The sequence below is a fragment of the Strongylocentrotus purpuratus genome, unplaced genomic scaffold (assembly GCF_000002235.5).
Source record: "Strongylocentrotus purpuratus isolate Spur 01 unplaced genomic scaffold, Spur_5.0 spur5_scaffold_14, whole genome shotgun sequence".
Classification (NCBI taxonomy): domain Eukaryota; kingdom Metazoa; phylum Echinodermata; class Echinoidea; order Camarodonta; family Strongylocentrotidae; genus Strongylocentrotus; species Strongylocentrotus purpuratus.
Window position 1 is genome coordinate 19,071,649 of NW_022145599.1, and position 27,623 is coordinate 19,099,271.

At 37.1% G+C, this 27,623-nt stretch overlaps 1 protein-coding gene across 2 annotated transcripts in view; it reads right to left on the reverse strand.

Moving 5' to 3' along the window:
- Positions 1 to 1,820: 1,820 nt before the first annotated feature.
- Positions 1,821 to 27,623, reverse strand: part of LOC579654 (probable low-specificity L-threonine aldolase 2) — a 34,729-nt gene continuing 8,926 nt past the window's right edge. For both annotated transcript variants that reach the window (XM_030984385.1, XM_030984384.1), the window contains 9 exons: positions 15,709 to 15,832; positions 10,520 to 10,603; positions 9,801 to 9,889; positions 9,269 to 9,448; positions 8,360 to 8,497; positions 6,927 to 6,982; positions 6,272 to 6,408; positions 5,262 to 5,425; positions 1,821 to 4,010 (listed from right to left, as the gene is read on the reverse strand). In XM_030984385.1, coding sequence (XP_030840245.1) covers positions 3,873 to 4,010; positions 5,262 to 5,425; positions 6,272 to 6,408; positions 6,927 to 6,982; positions 8,360 to 8,497; positions 9,269 to 9,448; positions 9,801 to 9,889; positions 10,520 to 10,603; positions 15,709 to 15,832 — 1,110 coding nt within the window. In that variant the 3' untranslated portion in view covers positions 1,821 to 3,872. The remainder of the gene's footprint in view (positions 4,011 to 5,261; positions 5,426 to 6,271; positions 6,409 to 6,926; positions 6,983 to 8,359; positions 8,498 to 9,268; positions 9,449 to 9,800; positions 9,890 to 10,519; positions 10,604 to 15,708; positions 15,833 to 27,623) is intronic.

Here is a 27,623-nt window from a genome sequence, read left to right on the forward strand (position 1 = left end):
AGGGTGAATGTTATGAATACCTTAAAGATGCAAGAATTTGCTGATTTTTCTTCCAAATGCGTCCAAATATATTCCGTCATCTGACATTTATGATGGTGCTGTACTCTCCAGATAGGGGACATAGTTTCTCACTTCTAGTGGGCCACAAATACTGCTGCAAGCCAACGGAATGAGTACACGTAAGTGAGTACAGGTAGGACCTTTGTTGTGCCTTTAACCACATATGTGAACGTGCCTTTTAAACTGCAGGTATAGAAGGGACCTTTGACCTTTGTTGTGCCGTGAACCACATATGTGAACTTTCCTTTATTATACACGTCAGGTATAGAATGGAGTTTGGACCTTTGACATTTGTTGTGCCTTTAAACTGCAGGTATCGAAGGGGTCGTTCCAGAATATATTTCAATTTGTACTTTTCATGTACATATTTTTTACTGAACTTTTACTTGAATGTATATTATAGACAATAAAAAAAAATGCTTTTTAATTTGTGTTTGCTCTCATCATTGTGCTGTTTTATAAGTTGTATTATTTTCTCTTCATCTCAATTTATTCACCGGTATTTCACATATCTGGTAGTTTCATTTTAAAACTCTTTTAATGCCACAACAAACCATCTCCCATGCCACATTATATTTATCAAGGAATATACCCAAAGCTTAAAGATTATTTAGCTGTTTCCAGCGCAAGAATAATCTAAACCAGTGTTAAAAGGGACGTCATGGTGCTAATCAAGACCGGAAATTGATAATTTTGCAAAGCCATTGTGTTGCACATGGTCATCCTTCCGTCTATTGGTGTCTATCGTTTGTGCAAACTTGCGCGTGTGTCAAATAAGCAAATGTGCAGAGGCAAAGAAAGCAACAGAAGTGTTAAAATGCCCATGAGAGTTGAATCCAACCTTGTCACTGATGGTAATGTCTGAATTTTTGAAGATGATGATCTATATTTTCTCTGTAGGATTTTACAGACCAATTATCAAGATATTTTAGATTTGACGGTTTGCTAGGTCATGTGCATGTCAAAGGTCAAACAGATAAAGAACCACAAATCACAACCTACACCCACACAGACACCCTCACACAAATTTGTTTAAACTGAATTCCTGATCTTGACAACCTTGTGCGACCTAACAAAAGGAACCATGGTGGCTAAAAAAGGTGTTTTAAGCAAAAAGAAAGGAAAGAATTAAATTGAAACTTATAACCATGTGCGACACACTTCCAATGCAGAAACGTCCATTCCTCATGCTGTTTTTTCTCCATATTAGGACCTATAGTTTATTTACAAGTAGATGTTGGTTTTTTTTTGGTATTATCAGCATTTCATTCTTTTTAAAAATATTTTCCTCAAGTATGTTTTAACCTTAGTTTTCTATTGAATTTGTGATCATATCAACAAAAAACAACAAAACGTATTTCATGAAGAAAAACATAATACGGTAATTTGGAGGAAAAAACAGAATAATTCTGGGAAACGTAAGTGTAATTCTTCCAAGTGTGTCCCATATTTCAATAACTAATGCACTATACCATCTTTAAATTTTTTATTTGATGCTGGTTCGAGATCAGTCATTTTTGAGAATTCTGCCAGCAACAGACCATTTTACTATAACCTCTTTCTTCTCGTGATGATAATTAATGCTTCAACACTTCATTGTTGATAGAAAATAATTCAATTTCGACTCTCGGGTTTCACACAATACCTAATCATAGTTTTCATACCCTAACGCTAGGAGCAAAAGAAGCATATTTTTATTAATTTTTTCATTACTTAATACTGCTGGAGCAATACAAAAAAATGTCTTTGTACACAAATTGTTTCACTTGATTGAAAAGTGTTTATTGAATTACATTTTCAATGTAATGCCTTAATCTATCCCAATACCTTTTGTGCACATAGTACATAATTTACAACACATGCATAGTACTCGCTTTGATTGGTTTGATAATTTATTTACATGATTACTAAGAAAGCATATGCATTACATTTTCCAAACACTGACCAAAGGAGCACTGCTGCACACATCAAAATCATTCACTTCAAATCCCAAACTACTGATATTAAAATTTTCCTTTTTGAAAAATCGTAAGAATATCTTTGAAATTCAGAGGTACACATAAAATTGGCAGTGTCTTCTGTGGGATCTTATTAAAACTAAATCAATGGGACCCAAAAAATTAACATAGTATTAAAGTGAAACCTTGCTATATCAAGACGATATAAAATAAAAACAAAGTAGAACTGGAAAAACAATCTTGTTATTAGAAGTGTTTGTTACAACAGAGCGTTTTATACCGATAATGATATTCCATTGTCTTGGGGTTATTAGAGTAAATACTTCCAATAATTTCAATGATTGCATGCTGGGTTCATAATTTGAATGATATACACATATTTGAATACATGTTGGTGAACATAACCCGAGCAAATATCTTGTACAATATCATCCTTTTGAATCCTTAAAAAATAATAATGAAGAGGTACTTAATTTAATATCATACATAACTTACCCCCCCCCCCCCCCAAAAGCAATGAAACATGATTGATTGAATTTATGAGAGTTTTACAGAATACTATGAAATTACACTTTACATGATTTAGCTATGATATTAAAGGCCTCTTTCATGAAAGACTTGCGATACCAAACAACAGCAATGCCCCAAAATCAACATGTTTCCCGAATGCAAGATTCTGATTGGTTGAAAGCAAGCTGCATGTGATTTTGGAAATGTGTTTCATCACAACTTAGTTCATTATAAATACAAGAGCCCCCAGATTTGTCTCAGCATTGTGCAATAAAGCCATATATACCACTCAATGATAAGCGTGTATAGTATACTTCAATGAATAAGAGTCAAAATCAACTTTTGGAATACATGAATGATTCTTGCCATTAAATGGCAATTCGTCATCAAAGCTGATTCACGTCACAAATGTTTGTGCTTTCACAGTATTCTCTTTTGAAATGTCATACTTCAATTGGTAATAAACAGAAATGCAATGATCAACGTTCATTCTGCCACCTAGTTAACATATATCAACTTCGAGATATTAAGATGTAAGGCTTGTTTTCACAGGGGAACAATCACCAAAAAACTGAATTGAATTGAAATAAATTTGAATGTCTTGTTTTCAACACTGTTTTTTGTAAACATACATTTCCATGTACACAAAAGTAAATTTGATACAATCTTTTTAGTACAGTACATATTTGGAACATGCATATGAAATAAATTTATCATGTTGAATCCATACTTAACATAGCTTAGATTGTACAGGAGGGCTACGGCATGTGCCTAAAGCTTGATATGCTTGCAGCCCTCTTTGTGCAAGTACAGATAGTATGTATAAACCAAAAACGTAAAAAAAACCCACACAAGGGACGGAAGTTGGACTTTGGGATATGTGCGTCTTGTTTTTTTACACAAATGTAAATTTGATACAATCTATTTAGTACAGTACATATTTGGAACATGCATATGAAATAAATTTATCATGTTGAATCCTTACTAAACATAGCTTAGATTGTATAGGAGGGCTACAGCATGTGCCTATAAAGCTTGCAGCCGTCTTTGTGCAAGTACAGATAGTATGTATAAACCAAAAACGTAAAAAAAACCACAAGGGACGGAAGTTGGACTTTGGGATATGTGCGTCTTGTTTTTTTGCAATCCTTTATTTCATTCATACTCCTAAATTGTTAAAATGACTGCCTTTATGAGTCTTTTCTACCAGTTTCCGCGTGTGATCTGCGTGTTACAAAAATATAATCATCTGGAGCTGTGTCAAAGAGCAATGCTAGTCACTTCTAATTTCTAATTTAGAAAAATAGACTTCATGCATCTGCTTGAACAATGTCCTTTCGACCTCTATTTACCAAGACCATTCTTGTCCAGCTTTTCCCCGATGAACTTGAATTTCTTGAGAGCCATTTGAACGTCTTTCTCTGTGATATGGTGGTTCATAACGGCTCGCATCGTGTGGTCGGTCTCGGGAAACAGTTTCACCTGAGAACAAAAAATAAAAGATCAAATAAAGTAGATTTATGTATTATTTTTACATCATGGCCATCATATACTCTAATTTTAGGAGATTAGACGGGAGGAAAATCATTCCAAAAAGGTCGTGGGAAGCAATATTCATGTAGAGGTGTTGTGGTCCAGTGGATAAGTCTCTGGATTGTGAATCACAAGGTGCGGGTTCAAATCCCGGTACGACACGAATCTCCTTTGGTAAGACATTAATCTACCGTTGTCATAATCCTTCCATGTTAGGTAAATGCGTACCTGGTGACGCTGTTATGGCAGCCATGCTCAAGCCAGGGAAATAAAAATGGAGCTCTAGAAGTGGCAATGTGCCAGACATGAGCGCTACACAAGACTTTTATTATAACTTTTATTATAACTATTAAAGATAAAGACCAGTTATGGTCATGCGATTGCATTGTGAAAGAAACGTTGTGAAATCGATCAGAAAAGGTTGATCGTCTAGCATAGATGTACTGCAAGGTTCTGGAATCATCAAAATGATAAGATATTTGGCCCAGTCTTCATAAAGTTACAAGCACCGTACACAGAAAGATGTATATGGGACTACGCACACACATGCACGACACATGCGTTTTTATCTCTCGCACACCAATGGATAAACTAATTTACCAAATATATCAATTAGTAGACAGTTTCCCGGCAAATTTTTTATCATCATGTATTATTTAAAACATATTCTTTCACATGATTGGTAATATTAGAGCTTCCATTTCATTTTTTGAAATTGGGGCATTTCCAATCCTGATCTTTACCTTTAAGAAAATATCAGTTTGAAGCCAGAAGGGCGTTAAATCATAGTGCGTGCGATTTAGTGGTTGATCTCTGGTTGCTGTTAGAAATTTGGTAAGTGTAATGAATTGACCAGGGGGTGTTTCACAAAGATTCTAAGTTGCACTTATCCCTTAGTTGACTGAACAATTACGGAAAGCCATGAGCATCCTTGAAAATATTTTGTAAAAGTTATTTCAAAAGGCATAAAATGTTGATTCAAATCATTCATATTTGCTATTATCATGGGAGATTTCATGTTCTTCATGTGAAATTTATGAAAAGTCTAAAATATTTGAATTTTTGCTTTAGAATATATTTCAGCATAAGGCTACAAATGGCTCTCCATAATATTTAGGTCCAACTAAAGTTAAATTTGACTTCAAATCTTTGTGAAACACCCCTGGAGTGCAAAAAATGTCACAGAAGCCTGTGTCATACCTGAATGCTCTGTCCTAGTGTACTGATCTCATCATCGGCGACGTTGCCCAGCAGCGAGGCAGCTTGCATGGAAGGAATGTCTTCTCGTACTAGGATGTGCACCATGTTGGTCTGTGTATTCTCTGGCTTGGCTGTGAAGACTGGGTTGTTCAGCTCTTTCATGCCTGATTTATGCACAAATTAAACAACATTGTTAAAACTAAAGACACAATGAGAGTTTTTTTAAATTTACACTTTAATATAAATACAGTGTAAAACAGTGTAAAAATTGTCTTAGTCATACTTCTCTGGGTTGGCAGGTTTACCCACCCCTTTCATACTGATTTATGGACAAATAAAATCATAGCATCAAAGCTTGGTTGTAAAAAAAAACAACTTGAAGCTTGTTTTTACAAATCTTGCATTTGTCAGACTTAAACTTGGTGGTGAATAAGCTATTCAACTAGTAAAGTTACGATCAAAGGAAATCAATTGAAATCAAATTTAACCGTCTCCCAATAAAATGTGCATATTGTTGCAGGACATAAAGTCATTCCCCTCCCAAATGCTATAATGAGATGGTTTACAATAACATTTTAGGAAACATACAGATTAAAAATTATTTTACATCAAATAACCCTTACATGCACAGCCTGTTGATGGTTGTTGTGTTGTGTGATTGGGGCTTCATTCATTCAGAATATTTACAGATTTAACTTTTCATTAATTTGCATGATAAAATCATTGTTCATGCTCTTCACAATTTTTGTTTTCAAAAGACATTTATGCATACATATATAACTTTTTTTTTTAATTTGCGAGGATAAAATAAAAGAAAGTGAGATCTTAGATCCATGGTCCATAGCTGGCCAGATCACCGAGGGTGGATGCTTTCTTGCCAGACTGGCGCGTTACGTTGCGCAGTCTTCTCGGCCAGATCATAGGCCTAGGCAACTCCAGATGGATGTGTGGTATGTGAGAAAAAGCTAACTAGGAACTGGCTTTATGATTATAGCAAATTGCAAGCTCACCTTTGGCGAATTTCTGAGCATTTTCATGATCCACATGCAGTCTTGCGTACCCCTGGTCTAGGCCTACCAGAGCTGCAGCTGCTAGTATGCCACACTGTCTCATGCCTCCACCTAAGGCTTTCCTGTGCCTCAAAGCTCTGATGAAGCAAAAGGAAAACATTAACTGTTTCTTGTTGTTACATACATTGTCACTTAAGTCTTTAATATGTCTGACAAATAACCAACACGCATGCTACGACATTGTTTTCACTGAAAGGTATCGATGAGTAAAGTATATGTGAAGTAAATTAATATTTCAAGGCGATGTTCCTTCTATAAATCTTGTACAAATTAATCATGAAAATTAATGAATCCTTGTGAATCCGACATTAGAGGGTGGTATGAACTTATGTAAGTACAACAAGATTTGGAAAGTTTGTCGAAAATGATATGAAACATGAGTGCAGTTAAAGAAGGTGGACATCTGGGCTAAAAAAGAAAACATTTGGGCCATTAATAATTCATAGGTTCAGTGACTCAGATTCATACCCTGGTCCTTATTGCAAAGAGCAGAGAGGTGATCACAAGACTAACTCATTTCTCTCAATACTGCACTGCGATATTGCAAAGTTCTTTCAATGCTTTTCTCCCTGGTTAAACTCCCTCCTATACTGACCTTGCAATGAAGTCATTGGATCCTACGAGAGCCGATCCAACTGGACATCCCAATCCCTAGAGAAAGAGATGTAAACACCCTCACGTAAACAAAAAGACCATTTCACTCTGAGAGTAATAAGCATGGCGTCGTCTCCCACAACTAAAAACTTTGCCATAAAGCAAACACTTTCAATATCAAGGATGCCAGTTAGAATTGATCTGAGGGCTTGAAAATCACCTAGAACAAGATATTTTGTTCCCTAAACTATGGCCAGAAAATAAATTGCCAGGGCCTGAACTCAGGCTTTTGCCTGAAAACTGGCATCCCTGATTATGCATGAAACACTCATTGATAAATGCATATTGTGAGATACTCCTTTTGCAAAATAGATACAGCAAGATTGTACTAGATATTGAAAAACCGTCAGATGCAACAATGGTATTGGTATTGGTGACTTATGAAAATATGACAGGCCTCAATAGTGGAGATACTCGAATATCATATCTCTTTGGCTACAATGTGTCACAGCTGTGGTACTTCTTTGTTTTAGAAGATTGAGAAATATTTTTTATGCATGCCATACACTCCATTGCTACTATGTTGGAGTGCTCTTCTTTTCTCTTTCTCCAAGCTCTCTATCCTCTTCTCCTTCTTGCCTATCCCTTTCTTCCTTTCTTCTATTTATAATGTATATTATGTATTTGTGTATTTGGGCGTACACATTACAAGCTTTGCTTCTTGGGATTCACGCCTTTTTTCTTGTAATACAAGTTCTTTAATTATATTTATGTTCCTACGTATAAATTGTATTGTTTGAACAGATGTCAAATATGTTGCCAAATTAAATGGAAGAAAGTATTTGAAATATTTGAAGGCTTCCATGGTGAAGATAGATGTAGGAGCGTCAAGCATGAGTGTGCCATTATCAGGGCCACCTTACCCTAACCGTAATCTTTGCTCACGAGATCGAGAAACATCCCTACCTCACTGAATTTATGGTATAAAAGTCCATGTAATGCTCCATTGTCTTGGGTTCACTACTACTCCTACATATACACTCATTCTTAAGTTAGATTCAAAGCCTTTATCAAAAGATCAGGGGAGTGTTTTGCAAAGACTAAGAACGACTTTAAGTTGGACTTAAATATGGCAAGCCGGTCATGCCACTGTTTGCTCTCACCACTAACTGGCAATTGTCTCTCAAGGGACGTACAAATCATGGTCACAAATCTACACTTTTTTATAATTCATTATTGAAGGAAAAAATATTATCTAAAGATCATAATGGTGTGGGCAAAAAGTGGCATGAATGGCCTGCCATATTTAAGTCCAACTTAAAGTTGATCTTAGTCTTTGTGGAACCAAACAAACTTAATGAGGAGCCATAAGCACACAGTTCAATTCCTCAGCAAATTTCTCCATCAACCGAAAAGAAAGTTTTATATTATTACCTTTGAGAAACAGATGCTGATGGAATCGACGTACTGCGTGATGACATCTGGGGTTACGTCCATAGCAACCGCTGCGTTGAGGAGACGAGCCCCATCTAAGTGAACCTTGAGATTGTTCTTGTCTGCTATTGCTCTCACCTGGAAAAAAATAAATTCAAATTAAAGGTGGTCTTGCTGGACTACATATGTGCTTCACACCACTGTTCCCTTAAACAAGACTTTGTGTCCTTCTTACTCAATTAGTGTACAAATTTTGCATGTAGCCACACACACACACACACACAACAAGAGAATGATCTACTAGAGATTAGAGGGTAGCCGTACTATGGTTGGTTTGGAAGAAGTATTATTTTGAGAAACTTTCCTATCTGTAGCAGATCTTTTAAGTTGGTAAAGGTACATCGATCGCAATCTTTCAATCAATACTCTTTCCATTCCATGTCATACTTTGACAACATTAGCAAGCCTAACAACTAAATAAGTAAATTAATGATAATAATGATGAAAATAATTCTGGGTGGATATATCGTTAACAAAGTTGTCTCTGAGCAATTTACAGACCTATTATTACCCCAGTCATCGGATTCAGGCTTGCCCGCACACAAGTTATGTACATTCTCCGCACCCTGGGGAGCATTCCAGCAAAGTGCCATTACACAAATTAAGGACAAATAGTCTGTAATGATTCCAGATTCCTATCAAGTGATTTTTAAATTTGGTGGGAAATAAATGGAAACTAGGCTGTACAGGGGCCCATTTCATAAAACTTTTTATCTATAACAAATGCTTAATTTCTATGATAAATTTGCTCTCAGCCAATCAGATGCCTCGATTTAAGTAGCTTATAACGGTAGCTTGTAACTTGTTATTGATATCAAGTTTTATGAAACAGGCCCCTGGACCATTTACCTTCTGTAAGAACTCTAGAGGGAGCACTTTGCCTCCCGATGAATTATGGGTGTTTTCTATGCAGATGAGCCTGGTGCTGGCCATGTGAATGTCGCTGGGTCGTATCTTGGACTCGAGCTCATCCAAGTCCAGAGTTCCATCGGGCAAGGTCTTGACCACGTGTGGGCACACACCAGCAAACTACCATAAATTAAATAACCAATGTAATTACTAAGTACGCCAAGCAAAAATGACATGCATGAATTTGAATTGTTATAGACTTTGTATTAATGCTGCGTTTGGTGTGCTTTAATACTGACAGACAGAACCAAAAGGATGGCTGTCAACTATAAAAGGTTAATGCCAACTTTTTAGCAATTGGTGATACAAAACAGAAACAGTTGAATCAGTCCTTGACCCAAACTGTATGTACATAGAACAATAATTCAAATCAATTGATATCTATAAATAATAATAATCTACAAATGAAGGAATTATTATCTGATGAATAAATTTGATGAAAAAATCTATTTGGATGAGCGATTGTTTTTACCTGTGCCATTCCACCTTGTTCCCAGTCGAAGATGTGACACTGGTCTCCTAGCAACACCTCCTCACCACGCCCGGTAGTATGACTCATCACTAAGTAAATAAAACAGAGGTTCTGTGGTATAGTGGACAAGTCAACGGACTGTAGATCGCAAGGTATGGGGTTCAAGTCCCTGACGCTGCACTACACTAACATCCTAACAGAACTTACTCAACTTTCCCAGTGCAATGACCTATCATTAAGGAAATAAACAAATGACATGATTTTTATTATTTACAAACAATGAGAGTATTGTTCAAGACATATTTCCTTAAATTTCACCCCTGAACTCCCCCTTTTTAATACTTGTGTCTGTATGATAGAAGGGACCCATTTTATCTAAAGACAGAAAATATTAAAAGAGATAAACATTCAACAGAAATCTTCCTTAGGAGAATTTTTTCCTTCAATTTTTAGATATTTCATACAAGAAGTATAAGTAGAATACTGCAATATGGAGTCACATTTGTTTTTCCAATTTGAGATATTTTAAATTTTGGTTTTGTTTTTATTAATATTCATAATTTTCTCTTAAATTGTCATGATGGCAGGGAACATTTCTCAAATTCATTTTTGTTTTTGCATAAAAGTATTATGAAATTTGACATCAAGGAGCATCAGTCTAAACAGTTCTATAAAGAGCGTCATATTATTACAAGACAAAAGTGTTTTATGTGTCTTACATGCGATCAAGTTGGACATTGTCCCTGTCGGTACAAAGAGGGCAGCATCCTTCTTCAGCAACTTGGCCACCTTTCGCTGAAGTTCTGGACACAAAAAATAGAAGTGTAACAGTTGACAGGTGCATGAATACACTTCAAGTATGACTAGTAAAAGGATGAATTTAATTTGATTTTGGTATATATGTAATATGTTTTAGACTCTAGCTCCATTGCAGTTTATCATTCAAGTGACAGGTTTTGAGCATCAAAATATTTAATTTTGTATTCATAGAGGAAATCTGAAGTAAAATGCAAAATAAAAAAGAATGTAAAACTACAATATAGTAACATATGCTATGAATAACAATAAGATAATAGAAATAGACTATTTGATCAATCAATTTTCTAATCTTTATTAATGTCACTAAAGACTCAGATAATCTGATAAAATAGTTCACAGAAGGTTAGATAAATAAATTACTGCCACTAGTTGTCAGTCCATGGTCTATGGTCCCCTATAAACTATTAAAGGCATTGTTTAACAATGTTTCCAGTTTTACAAATCTGAGACTGCATGGCCCTACATGTTATCAGTGTCTGTGATATGGTGTAATATTGAAGCCCTAAAGAAAAATGCGCTTCAATATGATCATGAAGTGCCTCAAAAAAAAATCAAAAGTTGACAGGTTTTACCATAACGATAATCATTTCCCCCCAGACTATAGTGTTATAAAACCATTGGGAAAAATCATAAATATCTTGATAATCAGACAGGCGATCGGGTTTGTAAACGTCATGGGATTCCTGACTGACCTATAAAGGTTTATAATTACGATTGCAGCATGAGCTAAACCCAGGATTTTGTTTATAATCTGAGACAAAGATACCTAATCCCTTCAATACCAATACCATGGGTAGCTTTCAGCACCAAAGCAAACAAACTAATTATACATAAAGATAAATGTCCAATAAATGTACAACCATGCATGGTAGCTCCCTAGTCACATGTATGCTTCTGTGGCCTCTAAGCCCAATTATTGAGGTACTTGTACATGTATGTGTACAACACATCCTTATTAACCCAACGACTACTGCATTCTCCAATACCCATAGGCTTAATGCAGGGATCACTGGGTTCCAGAAGATAACAGGTTACAATTTAAATGTGAGGGGCGAGGGGGGGGGGGGGGAGCTCTGTAGTGCTATTCTGGCCGGTGTCGATCCAGGTCCACAATTAGTGTTGAGCCCTGCAGCTTTATACTTGTGAATGAAGAGAGTGATTTCTTGTGTCTTCCTAGAACCAAGTATTAAAATCATATCACTTCTTGGTATTTATTTTTATTCCCTTCCCATGGACCCTCCTGCCCCCCCCCCCACATAAAAATGAGAAAGCAAGTGTAATATGACTCATTGTGAAAGGTTTCCTTTATTAGATATACCGTAGATCATGACGAAAACAGTCCATTTAAACTTCACCCCACTTTGGACCCGAAAGTGGGGTGCATTTTGGTGGTAAGCTCGCCACAGAGCAAGAGAGAGTTAGAGTCCCTAATCTGCAGTGTAAACAAACTTTGCCAGGACATCACCAGCCCAACCTTGATAAGTACTGCTTGGAACTCCTCCATGATGTTCTAGTCTTATTCGCAGTCTCATATAGGTTCGGATTTTGTCCATTCTCATAGCTACCAGTATACATGGGAGATGCCAGTTTCATCTTCCTTGCTTCACTTTATAAGCATAGTTATATCAGGAACTTCCTGGTTATAATTATGTTCCTTTCAAGTTTCATCATAATTGTCTAGTTCGATATAGTACATGGACACAATTAAATATGATATTGTCTAAAATTGTCAAAAATATCTTAACATCAAAATGATTTCTGGTCATGTTTAACTATTTTAATTGAAGCCTTTTTACTTGATCTAATACTTTTATGAGGATGACATAGTCCGCAATAAACTTGACAAACATTATCATCCATACTATATGTCAGAGTTTATAACAATAATTACTCATGAACCTCAAACTACAAGGACAACATTCATCCAGATTCTGAGATTGCTCATTCTCACGAAGCTTGGTGTACGCGAAGATATCGGGAAAGAAAGCGGTCTGTAATACCAGACACGCAAGTGGGGTATTTCGGTCCCCGTTCACCGAAAAGTGAGATTCTCCATTTGAAAGTCGGGTAAGGTCGACAAATATAGCCTCTGTTAAAGGCGTTACTCCGCCACCAAATTTATTCGCATAGACGAAATAAACTCGAACGCGTTTAGAAAAATGGTGTAAGCCTAGGCCTATAAGGAAAGGCCGGGAAAACATACATTTTGTTGGTTTGATCGTTAAATATTTTTGAGGTATTAAAGCAAGAATAGAATGTTGTAAATATTGTTTTCGTTACATTTATTCAGTGCGTAATCTGAAGGTCTACTCAACTTTCTTTGCCTATTTCTTGCCCCCCCCCCAAAACGGCAGATCAAGGATTTGGAAACAGGGAGTGGCCGGGGCTCAGACGTCAAATTTAAAATAGGGGGGGGGGGGTGGTTGTTTAGGCAGACGGCATATTTCTTGGAATTCGTTATAAAGACGGTATTTAAAAAAATGATGATTCTGGCAAGATAAGAATTGAATTTCATCAAACTTTTATTTGATTTAATATGATCTGTACACGTATAGGATACAATATTTATTTCCCCACAACACATCAAGCCGTGATGATTGAATGTCCATTGCATGTAACACGAAAGAAACAGAAACTCTCAAATCTACAATCCTTTAGAAAGATAATAATTAGCTGAGTGATTAGGGCATTACAAGACATCGAAGGACTTAATCTATTTTACAATAGTTGATGCAACCATAATGGAACATTATGCTTCTCGATACTGAGGATATGAAATTTCAGCACAAGAGTATTTGGTTTCAAAATTTTATAGCAGTTCATTAAAGAAACATTTCGATGCTCACTTGTATAATAAATCTCTATGACAAGCTCATTTTTATCACGACAGTTAAACCTTTTCACTTTTTAATACTTAAGATTGTTGAAGAATTGCCTAATTGACTGCTCGGATGATTTTTTACCATTCTCCGAAACCTCTTGGTTTTTTGCTCATGATTATAGCGCATTATTCTTTTTTGTCACTGTATGTATTAATAAGCAAATACATATCTGCACAACGAACGTCTTTATGATTATGATGTCCTCGTTTTGTTGTATGTTATAAATTCAATATCATGACGAGAAGTGCGTCAAAAATATCTTAACATCGAAATGATTTCTGGTCATTTTTAACTATTTTAATTGAAGCCTTTTTACTTGATCTAATACTTTTATGAGGATGACAAAGTCCGCAATAAACTTGACAAACATTATCATCCATACTATATGTCGGAGTTTATAACAATAATTACTCATGAACCTCACACTACAAGGACAACATTCATCCAGATTCTGAGATTGCTCATTCTCACGAAGCTTGGTGTACGCGAAGATATCGGGAAAGAAAGCGGTCTGTAATACCAGACACGCAAGTGGGGTATTTCGGTCCCCGTTCACCGAAAAGTGAGATTCTCCATTTGAAAGTCGGGTAAGGTCGACAAATATAGCCTATGTTAAAGGCGTTACTCCACCACCCAATTCGGAAAAAACTTGCCACATGCAGTATCGTGAATGCGCCCGGCACTCTGAGCGGCCGTTTTTCAGTGTATTTTCTTTTAGTGTTCTTAAAAATTAGCCGTGTCGTTTGATCAAAGAGGTACTGGGCAAGCTTGCCTATTAAAGATTTGGTTCAATACATAAGACATCTAACCTTTATGTTTTAAGGTAATGATTATATTTATGCAGAAAAACTAAAATACTTGTGACAGTGCGATTATTTCAAGTCGCCCTTATTATGCAGCAACATGACCAATCAAAGTTTGGTCCAGTTTACGCATGTTGGTTGGTGGTTTTTTAAAAGTTTATTTGTCCAATTAACTTCTTTATCTTCTCAATGTTTCCTTTCCATCTTTCCTTTCCATCTTTCCTCATGTTTTTCACTATTATCACCTTTGTTCTATATACCTTTCGGCTGATATTATTCTTTATTTTTCTCCTTCTTTCAACATCTCTTTTCTAATTTTCATTATATATTTCTTTATTTTCTCCTAATTTTATCTTCTTTAGCCATCTTTCCTTATGAACTTCTTTATTTTCTCCGTCTTTCTAATTTTCATCTTTCCTTATGTATTCCTCTATTTTCACCTTGTTTTATTCTCTCTATCTTTTCTCATGTATTTCTTTATTTCTAACCTTCATTATCTTCTGTTTCCATCTTTCCCTGTGTATTTCTTTTTAAAGCTTCTTTTATCTTCCTTTTCCATCTTTCCTTATGTTATTCTTTATTTTCTCCTAATTTTATCTTTTTCATCTTTCCTTATGTATTCCTCTATTTTCACCTTGTTTTATTCTCTCTATGTATTTTTTTTTTCTAACCTTCTTTATCTTCTGTTTCCATCTTTCCTCATGTATTTCTTTTTAAACTTTTTATCTTCTTTTTCCATCTTTCCTTATGCTATTCTTTATTTTCTCTTCCTTCTTTCCCTCCATTTCCATCTTTCCTTATTATCACCCGTCTTTCCCTATTTTATCCTCCCTTTATATTTTCCTTCTGCATTTTTCCATTGCCAAGCACATCAATGTTCTCTTCTATACGTAAAAGAAAGTAGCTAGTACTTGCTATAAAAAAAACAATATGAAGTGAGACTTTAGACACACTGAATCCAGGCCTATTATATAGGTGTATGGTCTGCGATGAGAAGACTATGAATCTGGACTGGATATCAGATACCAGCTGGTAATCCCTTTATCAGTAACTAGGCTATGATTGACCGCTGTCTCTCTCCCCATGGACCCTACTGGTAATCCCTTTATCAGTGGTCAGTGCTCCTATCAGATTATGGTAGCACCAGGAAAAGTGGTGAACTGGTGAGCAGAGCTCAAATGAGATGTTTTCCTAATGTACTGTCAAATGACTCTGGGATTGCCCCCCCCCCCCCCCAATTAAAAAACAACAACAACAACCAAAACAAGGACAGGGTATTATCATCCCTCAGGGTCTGAGGTTTCCTTTCCCCTACAACCCTGCTCCCCTACCCCCTCCTCTCTCCCCTTCCCCCTCCCCCTCCCCCCATCCTCCTCAAGAAAAAAGATAATACAGAGCACTTACCATTGACTGTGGGGTCTTCTCCAAAGACATCGTCACCTACCACGGCCTCGCTCATGGCCTTACGCATGGCATCGGTGGGCTTGGTGATGGTGTCACTACGGAAGTCAACCACATAGCCCTGATCCTGTATCAAGATTATCAATAGGAAGATTATCAATAGGAATATAGAATTATATAGGTGATTGATTGATTAAAATGGTTGACTGGCTAATTGATTTCATAAGGCAATCATACAGGGGTGATAGTGAGCACTAACAAAAAAATAGGGTTTTTCTTTATTCCTCAACCACCCCCTGCTTGAGTAAAAAAAAAAAAGGATTAGAGGAAAACAAATAGCATCTAACAACATTCCTCCCCCTCCCCCTTTTTGAGTAAGAAAATTAGGAAAAAATAGGGAAAAATCTAAAAAAAATAAGGTTAAAATTGGGAAACCGATTTAAATCGGGTTATTATCAGGCCTGATCATAAGAACTTCCTAATAACTGCTGAAGACCTCAACAACTGTTGTAAAAAGAAGAAAAAAGGGCATAAGTCAAATTACCCCCCCCCCCCACACACACACACACACACACACACATGCAGTGCACACATGTTTCTGGTGTAAATTGAGGACCCATATGAACACATCAGACTGTTATTACATGTTCGAAAATACACCTGTTTGTCTGCATACAACATCCCAAGGACGATCTTGAAATTTACTGCACAGCCAAGGACTAAACAGAGCACTAAAATAAATTAATGATAGGCCCCCCCCCCCCAAAAAAAAAAATATTAATTTTGTTTTGTTTAAACATGGTTCTTGAACCGATGACATCCTCGTTTTGCAAGAGGTCATGAAAGCGATGGTGCAGTTCTTATGAGTGTCCTGGGTACCCATCCACCCACACACCAGACTCCAGACTACCCCCCCCCCCCCCACATGCACACAAAAAGAAAAAAACAACTGTCATGCAGGGACCATGCATGCTAAACCTTCACATCATTATCTCACCTGCCACTACCTATGCAATTTTAGATCATTACCGGTAGATCATTAGGCCTGTCTTAATCAGCTCAAGATTGCCAAATATCCTGCCATTTGAACTATCCCGTTTGCAAATTATCCAGTTAATTTGCGTCTTCATCAGCCAGAAGTTGCAATTAGCAGGATATTTGGTCGAGATAATCATCCCAAGATATCTTGGGATAGTTTGCAAAATATCCCACTATTTGTCCGGTGCGTCCTCACCAGCCTGAAGACTTGCACTATGCATGAACGCTGAGCAAGTATTTCTCGAGCTTGAGTTTCAAGTTTCGAGGTCAAGTCTCGAGCTGAAGAAGACGCGATTCGTAGCTTCAGGATGTTTTCCCAAATCAGAAATAGCGGGCTATTTGGCAATCTAGAGCTGATGATGACAGACCTATTCGTATCTGCAATCTCATTAGATATCAGACCACTAAAACAGGTTTTTCAATGCAACCAATACAAATTTAAAAGCATGCAGGCATGCATAATGGTCTGGAACCTGGAGTTACTTAAATAAAGCAGAAAACGACTGATCTGTATCTTCTTGATTGCCTTGACCATTTTGACCAAATTCACATACCATAACATGTTGATTCTATCTTCTATGACCTTTCAGGAAGTCAAGTCTGACCTTTAAATTTTCACAGGTCACACCATAGACCTGTCCTCATCAGCTCGAGTTTGCCAAATAACCGAGCTATTTTAACTATCCTGATCACAAATTAACCAGTTAGCGGGATATTTGGTCGAGAAAACTTCTAGAGAAATATTGGTCGTTTCCAAAATATCCCACTAATTGGGAAATAGCGGGCTAATTTGGGCCTGTCTTAGCTAGATTGTGATGAGCGAATCGGTCTGGTGAAGATGCAATTTTGAGCTTCGAGATAATATTCAGAGTCTGAAAATATGGGGTTATTTGGCAAACTCGAGCTGATGAAAACAGGCCTAATGTCTACAGGAAAGTGACAATTTATGTAGTTCACCCAGACTAAATCAAGGAAAACAAGATTTGTTAAAGAACTCCCCCCCCCCCTCCCTCCCTCCCTAAAAAAAAAGGAGACAGAAGAAAACTTGCTCCATTTCCGAGCCCATCTGTGAATATACTGACAGATTAGGGCTGAATGTCATGACCTCATTAGTCCAGATAATGTTCATTGGCCTGAAACTGAGCAAAACAAGATCTGTGATGTGAAAACATATAACCCAGAATAGAAGTGGAGTGGAATAATATACATTTCATCTACAGTGTACTTGGGGTAGATTCAGGGTTTTGTAACAGAGGGGCACAAATTTCCTATTAATATTCTCTGATATTTGACAGGTAAAAACAAAATTCAAAATTTAAAAAAGGTCATCATCTCAAATGGGAAAGGGGTATATTGTTGAGGTTGTCTAACTGGAGTATGTAACATGGGTTAAAAAAAATGGGCACAGACTGGATGTGTCCCATCCATTTGCTATAGCATAATTATATACTTGTACATAAGCTATATAGTCTGAACACTTCTCTTTCTTAATTTGACAGATACCACATTCTGTTCTGTTGTAGGCATATGTCTCTTACAATACATACATTCTTGTCTAAATATTCTCTCAGTATTACAACATAGTTGAAGTGAAACTCCAAATATGGATTATATTAAAGGTAATACAAAGTTTTGGTATGTTGTCATGAATTTGGTTTAAATGAACATATTGGAAGCATATGCATCCTACAATATTCAGTGATCGTTGTCGCGGTTGAAATCGAGTCTTAAGATATGAAATTGTAAATAATAAACTCTCTATGTTGTATAGCTCCCTCTCAAGGTCAAGATATTAATCAAGCTATAAAACAATGTTTTTTGACTAAAATCGACCGATTGGCTATTCCCGTTTGGAAATTATATATCACAACTACATATTCTCAGATTTTCATGATCGCAGCTACCATTGTAGGCGGTATTTGAAATTTATCATAATTTATCGGGAGCACCGGTAAATTTTGATATTCCATTTTTCTCAAAAACAGAAGTGTTTTAGGGGTTACATTTTCTAGTGCTAATAATACATCCACAGGGGCATCCAAATATATTGAAATTGTAAAGAATCACTATCCACCCAATATTCAAAATTTCACAAAACTTTGTATTATATGTACCTTTAATACATGTATTTTTCAGAACACACTGTGAAATAGAATAGTTTCAGGAAAAAATTTAGTGCCACTGTCTGCCACCATATTGCCAGGAACAGAAGAGCCTGTTTAATCCCCTTTACAACGATGTCGCAAAATGTTGCAATGTTATTCCTTCAAAACACAATCCATGCTCCCAACAAATGAAGGATTCACTGTTGACAATAACAATGCATTTTTGCGGCATTTCACTGTTGACCTGGCCCCATATTCAGGTGTACTACACATTCCCTGATTGCACAATCATTACAAATGGGGCATCATTGTAAAGGGGAATAAACAGGTTTTTCAATGATACCAACGTCAAATATGATAAGATACTAACATGAGTGATATCAGTGGTAAAACTTGAAATGCAGAAATTTTAGAGGGGGTTATTTTAAGATATTTGATCAGAGCTCTTCTGAATTTGTGCAGTTTCCAGAAACCATTGCTGATTTTAATAAATTTGTACATTTTAACCTTTTCATCTCTCTCCTATAGTAAAACCACCAGAGATGATTGTTGATTTATGAATTGGCCAGACATGCCCAAATTGCACTAAATGACCCTTGGATATTTCTGGAACTGTCGTGGCGCACAGGGTCGACCTCCAGAGAGGTTAAGCTACCTAGAGGGCAAATAAATCAAACTTGATGGTGCCAGTTTGGGGATCATTAGGCCTGGCTTCATCAGCTCAAGATTGCCAAATATCCCGCTATTTTAACTATCCCGATCGCAAATTATCCAGTTAATTTGGGTCTTCATCAGCCCGAAGTTGTAATTAGCAGGATATTTGGTCGAGATAATCATTCCATGATATCTTGGGCTAGTTTGCAAAATATCCCGCTATTTGTCCGGTGCGTCTTCACCAGCCTGAAAACTTGCACTACGCACCAACGCTGAGCAAAGCATCTCGAGCTTGAAGTTTCAATTTTCAAGGTCAAGTCTCGAGCTGAAGAAGACGCGATTTGTAGCTTCAGGATGTTTTCCCAAATCAGAAATAGCGGGCTATTTGGCAATCTCGAGCTGATGATGACAGACCTATTCGTATCTGATGGACAATCTCATTAGATCAGACCACTAAAACAGGTTTTTAAATGCAACCAATACAATTAAAGGAAACCAAAACCTTCATACTAAGTTACTTTTATTGTAAAGTTTAAAAGATTTGAATAAAATCAGTGAAAATTTGAACACAATCGGGCAAGGAATAAGGAAGTAAGAGCTTTTTGAAATGACTAGTCACTAGAGGGCGTTATTTAATTTGATGACATCATCTGTGAACAACTCTCCATGCCTTTTGTACATAAAATTTCACAATTTTTTTGTTTTCTTCGTATTTATTTGTGTTCTTGATCCGACTTCATAACATGTGAAGTAGAATATCATTTAGCATTCGATATCTTGCTTTCGGGGGAGTACATTATCTCAATCACAAGAAAGAAGGAAAAACATGAAATTTGATGTACAAAAGGCATGGAGAGTTGTTCACAGATGATGTCATCAAATTGAATACCGCCCTCTAGTGACTAGTCATTTCAAAAAGCTCTCATGATATTGCACATAATAAGAATTATTATTGAAAATTGAATAATGTATTAATTGATGACTCGTGTTGAGTTGGAAACTATTGCAATGTTTACACTTTAATTTGTTCTGTTTAATGGAAGAAAGCAAATGAAACCATGAATTGTTTGTTATTACATTTTGCTCCAGAGGCTATATGCTAATTATATTTCGTTCAAATTTTGTTCTTGTACAGGGGCTGTGTTTTCTTTGGTGAATAAATGCAAGACTAAAGTTTACGTTGGACTCCCTAGCTGTTGTCATTTCTGAATCTCAACAAGAGAGTCAATGCGATCAACGGAGACGGTCGCTTTCTCTAAAAGCTCCTAATTGGCGTGTATTATATAGAATTTTGGCGGGAATTTCGAACCAGCCGCACCCCTCTGAACTCGACGGCAGCTGAGTCAATCCTGTACCGTGTCCAGCCCATCGGACTATACGAGCTTTCGCCGTAGCAATCTCGTTGTTGGATCACATCTTCACGTTTTAACTCGTTCGTCACTGTAGTCAAGGCAAAGGCAGAGCTGCCAACCTCCAGAACAGAAAATCAGTAATCACAAGGCTCAAAATCAGTAATTTGGGGTATAAATCAGTAATTTCTTATGCGGCGCTATGAATCTAAAAAAACGACACGCCAACACTGCGCGGACGCATGATTATCTGAAATTTTTGGTGATTTTACTCACACAAAGATGTTAAGTATTGAATTTCAGGTCATCACAACACAGTTTATCATGAAAAATGGCTCCTATTCACAGCACTCGCTACGATAAATCATATTTAATTCATTAAAAAAAAAAAAAAAAAAAAAAAAAAAAAAAAAAAAAACTCTTTTTTTTTTTTTTTTTTTTAAATCCGTAACTTGAGACAACATTCCGTAATGGTCGTTAATTTCCGTACCAATTACGGAAAATCCGTACTAGTTGGCAGCTCTGCAAAGGTCTAGGAGGTGACCCTAAGTGGCAATCCTGTGGTGATTTATTGCACTCATTTTCATCCCTCCATTCACGTAAGATTAACAACTTAAATAACACAGCCTTGAAAGGTAAGAATTTTCACTTATCCTACTAATCTTAATTATGCGCGTTTGAAAATTGAATGGCGTCGATTTCTCTCTCCTCTTTATCTTCGGGGGAAGAGAATTATATGACGGCCGTTGCTGAGAAATACCGGGACGATGTACATGATTTAGGTGAAGGTATATCTTCTGACGGTACTACGGTCCCGGAAGATAGTGACATTGCAGATTGTTCATGGAAAACGGCAGTACGCAAAAAATCGAAAAAGAGGCCAAGGGTTAGAAGCAATAGTGATGGAGTGTTACATGAAAAGAATAACAAAATACCCAAATTCTCCCGCTCGACACCAACTCATTCTGAGGGTAAAGTAGTTATTGTTGGATTGGAGAATAAGAATGTGTGCAGAGCCAACCCCATGAAGGTTGTAAAACAAATTCATGATCTTGTAGGCAGAGTAAAAGATATGGTAAAAGAAAGAAACATGTTGATTGTGAGATGTGAGAGCGAAAACCAAATACCCAAACTGTTGGAATTAACCCAGTTGGCGGGCATTAATGTGAAAGTTACACGATACGATGGGAGCCAATCAACCACTAAAGGAGTTATTCACAAGATTGATCCCCAAATCAGTAACGAGGAAATAGAGGAAGTTTTGAAAGAACAGAATGTAGTGAACGCTAAAAGATTTATGAAGAAGATCAAAGGAGAAATGAATTGAATTGAATTGAATTGAATTGATTTATTGTCCATAATATGGAAATTCATTGTTCACTGGTACAGATGAGTTACAAAAAATGTACACAATTATACAGATTATAAAACATAATAACGACATAACATCAATGGCGTTTCATCTAAAAATAAGATCTGACTACTTGTATAGGAATGGAGGAAATCAATAAAATAAAAAGGGTACAGTGTCTACATTGATTGCCCTCGTTTTACCATACTGTTGAACATGTGAGTTGAATCTGGTACAAATGAGCGTCTAAAGCGTTCCCGCCTAGTGCGGGGAACGCAGAGGCGAATTCCTGAACGGTTGAAATTATAATTATGGAACAAAGGATGTGACGGGTCTTTCATAATACGAGTAATCTTCAGCAATGTACGATCAACATATATACTTTCTAAACTGGGCAATTCCAAACCGGTGATGCGCTGAGCAATTTTCCTTATTCTTTCTGTTTTCCTTTTGCTAGCACGTGTTCCATTACGAAAGTAACAAATGAGATTGAATGTCAAGATAGACTGAATGATTGATTTATAGAACAGAACAAGAAGTGTATTATCTATGTGGAGTTTCTTAAGTTGTCTAAGGAAATAAAGCCTTTGATTTGCTTTCTTCTGGATAATGTTGACATTTTTTGACCAATCCAATTTACATGATATAGTAGTGCCAAGATATTTGTACTCGCTAACCTGCTCGACTACGGAATCGTGAATACAAAGGGGTGCATGATCCACTACAGTTCTCTTACGAAAATCTATTACGATCTCCTTCGTTTTTGCTACATTTAGTTGTAAGTGGTGCCTGTCACACCATTCAACAAACTGTTGGATCAATGAAAAATAACGTTCATTATTAACCGTATCAGACATCTGAGCAGGGTAATTTTTAAATGTTATTGCCCTCAAGGTTTGATGGATAAGTCAACAAAATTACAATAAGTTAGTCCGCTCAGAAAAGTCAATGGGATTTTGTGTGTAATTTGGCGGGCAATATAGGTTATACAGAAAACCAATGGACAAATATTTTACCCCGCTCAGAAGAGTCAATGGGATTTGTGTGTAATTTGGCGGGCAATATAGGTTATACAGAAAACCAATGGAAAAATATTTTAGCCCGCTCAGAAAAGTCAATGGCAAAATGTGTGTTAAACTAGTGCGCAATAATGTAGATCCAGTTGTAATTTACATCGCGCATCAGCTACTGTAATCTACATCGCGCATCGTGTATAAGAAAATGCGCACTTTGCGCGAACTCCATTGTGACGTAACAATCAAACCCAAGGCAAACTGTTTGCAGTGTATCGAAAATCTGTCAAACACTGGATGAACAGTGCTGGTTTGACAATGTTTTTGCAACTTCTAATGCTAGGAAACCCTGTATAGCCTACATAATTTAAGAGTATAAGATAGTAAGAGTTTCTTGTTTGCTCTAGATGTCTGATGTGGTTAATAATAGTAATATTGACTGCCTAATTCAGGGCAATACGACTTGTCATATATCACCCTCACCTTCGGTTCGGGCGATATATGTCGTATTGCCCAGAAGGCAGTCAATATTACTTAAGTATTATCATCTGAAATATACCCTGTAATCACCGTATCATCGGCATATTTAATCATAGAACAATTGTCGTCAGTGCTCACGAAATCATTGGTGTAAATGGAAAAGAGCACCGGGGATAGTACACCAGTACTGATAGAACGAACACATGAGATTAGCTTTCCTATTTTCACCTGCTGACATCTACACAACAGAAAGTCTTGTATTGTCATTATAAGTTGTGGGTGTACATTTAAATTACTCAACTTCCTAGTAAGCAGGTGTGGTATCAAGGTATTAAATGCGCTAGAGAAATCTATGAAAACTGATCTCGTGTACGTTTTCATTGTGTCTAAGTGGGAATACAGTTTGTGCAAGAGTATCAAAACTGCATCTTCTACGCCCCTATTTTTCCTGTAAGCAAATTGCATGGGATCTAAGAAGGGGGAGACTTGATTCAGCAAACGTTTCAGTACAATTTTCTCAAGACATTTCATAATACTACATGTTAGAGCTATAGGACGATAGTCATTCATTTCTAATGGGTTTTTCACTTTAGGAAGTGGTACAACAGTTGACATTTTCCATAATTTAGGAATTGTTCCTCGATCGATAGAAAGCTGGAAAAGCTTTTGAAAAACACTGGCCAATTGATCCTTGCACGTTTTTAATACCTTATTGCAAATACGATCAGGGCCCGGGGTTTTATTCACATTAACATCACCTAGCACCATTCTAACTTCGTGTTCAGATACCGTAATTACTTCAAAATCCCGGGTGAGGCTCTCTCTAAGGTTTTGCATGGTTTCAACATTCTTCGTTGCAAAATCACTATGGTCAAATCGACAATAAAAATCATTTAGGCTATCAACAAATGTTTGATTCACTACAGACTCATTAACAGATGACTTCCTTTTATAACCTGTAACATCTTGTAAGGTCTTCCATGCAGCTTTAGGATTGTTTTCCTGAAAGCCTCTTTCAATCTTCTCTTTATACAACTGTTTTGATGCTATAACCTGTCGTTTAATTTGTTTCTGTAGATTTCTTACTTCTGAATTATCACCGGCAACAAGTGCCCGGTTTTTTGCTTTCAACAAGTCCCTCAGTTCTTTTGAAACCCATGGTTTATTATTCTGAAAAACCTTCGACGTTTTACGCGGAATGTTCAAGTCCACACAAAAGTTGATGTATGCGCTGATCACCTCCGTTGCCTCATCAAGCGTGTCCGTGGAATTGAATAGGACATCCCAGTCAGTGCAATCTAAACAAGCTCGCAGTCGTTCTGATGCGTCATCCGACCAGTCGTATCGTTGCCTAGAAACTGGGGACGCTTTCTTTAGTTTCTGTCTGTAGGTAGGTACAAGATGAAAATTCAGATGATCGGAATTCCCGAGTTGATGACATGCTTTACTTGTGTATGCATGAGGGATGTTTCCATAACAAAGATCAAGAAAAGCGTCGTTTCTGGAAGGAATGTTAATATATTGTTCGAAATTAGGCATAACGTTATCTAGTCGACATTCATTGAAGTCACCTGCGATAAAGATTGGCGCGTCTGGTGACAATGCCTGAAGATTGTTTACTTTCTCAGCAATAGCGTCACTAGCAACAGCCACGTCTGCTCTTGGATGTATGTATGTAGTGATTACAAAAATTTGCGGAAATTCTCTGGGAAGGTAAAATGGCCGAAGACCGACAGCTAGTAATTCAATATCTGGCTGACACACTGAATGTTTAATTGACCAGTTTGTGCACCATCTCTTATTGACATACATACACAGTCCCCCACCTCGTGATTTTCCCGATGCAGTCGTTCTATCACTTCTTATTAACGAAAAGTTAGGCAATTCAACAGCACTGTCTGGTACATTTTCATTAAGCCAGGTTTCGGTAAAACACATCAAACAAGCCTCTCTGTATTCGTGCATGTATTTAGATAAGGTTTCGAGTTCAGTCATTTTATTCGGTAAGGAGCGAACATTACCAAGGATGATTGTAGGAAGTGGTGGTTTGTTGCCCCTTCTTCTGATACGTGACCTGACACCCCCTTTCCTACCTCTCTTCCGTGGTTTACATTCCTTCGGGAAGTCGTCAAAGCCGGTCGGTCGAGTTTCCGCTGAAGTGTCCCGTAACTTTAGCAGCTCATCCCGTGAGTACACAAGACTGGTAGGGTGTGGTCGGGTCTCGATTGCTTGTCCTGGTCGTATTTCCACAGATATCACCAGAACCGCAATGAAAACAACTATGATTATCCTTGAATGTGCAAACGCCATTGTGCTTTCAGACAGCCACAAATTACAAGAGGATGATCCACAAAATTGACAAATTTACACAAATATAAGACAAACAAAATAACCAGTGACGGTCGCCGCAGAGCAGCGCCCAAATGTCAAAATCTAGCAATGGTAGCAACCCCTTCCGTTCTCCTCACTTTCAAGGGTAAAAACTTACCCGAGTCCATACATTTTCTGTATGAGGTAAAGCAAGTGGATGACTATATCCCTCCTGTGCCGCGATGCCATAAATGTCAGTTATTCGGACACATTAGGCAAACTTCTAAAGGCAATATCCGATGTGTTAGATGCGGGGGAGAACATGAGTTCGAAGATTGCCCTAATAAGGAGAACCCTAAATGCCTCAGATGTGGTGAAAACCACTCTGCAGCTTACCAAGGTTGTAAATTTTATGCAGAGGCGAAGCAAATTCAAAAATAAAATTACAGGAAAACCTCACTTATGCCCAAGCGGCCAAGGCCCATCGTGCACAGATACATGAAAATGCCGTTACTGACATGGATAATCAGAAAGACATGGGTAGTGCAAATCTAAACAAACCTGCCAAAAAACATAACACAGAATCAAGGCCAAATAACCCTCAGAGAGCCAATCCGAATCCTCAGAGAGCCAATCCGAACCCTCAGGCCCATACCCCACACACAGTACGAGAAAGAAAGGGACAGGAAGAAAGGGACAGGGCAATACCCAGATCTCATTCCCAGATCCCAATTCCAGTACGAAAAACAAAGAAGGAAACTGCAACCCAAACTCCAGTAAATATGACATCTATTGATTTGATTATGTTTATTCTGTTTGTGGTACGACAGTTGCCTCAGTCCAGTAATGATGATAATTTCTTGGAAGCGGTAGTTAGAGCAGGCAAAGAAATTTTGAAGGTAGACATTACCATGGAAATGGTAAAAAGTCGCCTCATATAACTAATAAGTCCATATCAGACATATTGATTGTACAATGGAACGCACAAGGCTTGACGGCGCATGGCGCAAACTTTTTATCTTCCCTTATTGATAACAATTTGTTAGGTATTCACCCAGATATAATGTGCATCCAAGAAACTTGGTTTAACGATTTTAATGTTTTGTCTATACCCAATTACGTTTGTGTTTGTAAAAACAGGCCGGACGGCAGAAGAGGTGGTTTGGTGATGTATTTAAAAAACGACATCACTTTTCAGGCGATGGATACACCCAGGAACGCCGAATACCAAAAAGTTGATATTTTTTGTAAAAACGGAGTTATCTCAATCTTCAACTATTATAATCCGTGTAAAAAGATTGAACTGATAGATCTAAATAACATGATAAGAAATGTGCCGGGGAAGTATTTGATTCTAGGCGACTTTAATAGTCACAATCCTCTATGGGGGAGCAACAAATTAGACACAAACGGTAGAACTGTGGAGTCTTTTATAGAAAATAATGATTTGGTTTTATTAAATGATGGATCTCCTACAAGGTTAGACCCATATTATGGTACATACTCAAATCTGGATTTGTCCTTAGTATCGAAAGAATTAGCACGTAATACAGAGTGGAAAGTACTATCCAATAATTTTGGCAGTGATCATAATCTGGTTTGCTTAAATTTTAAACAT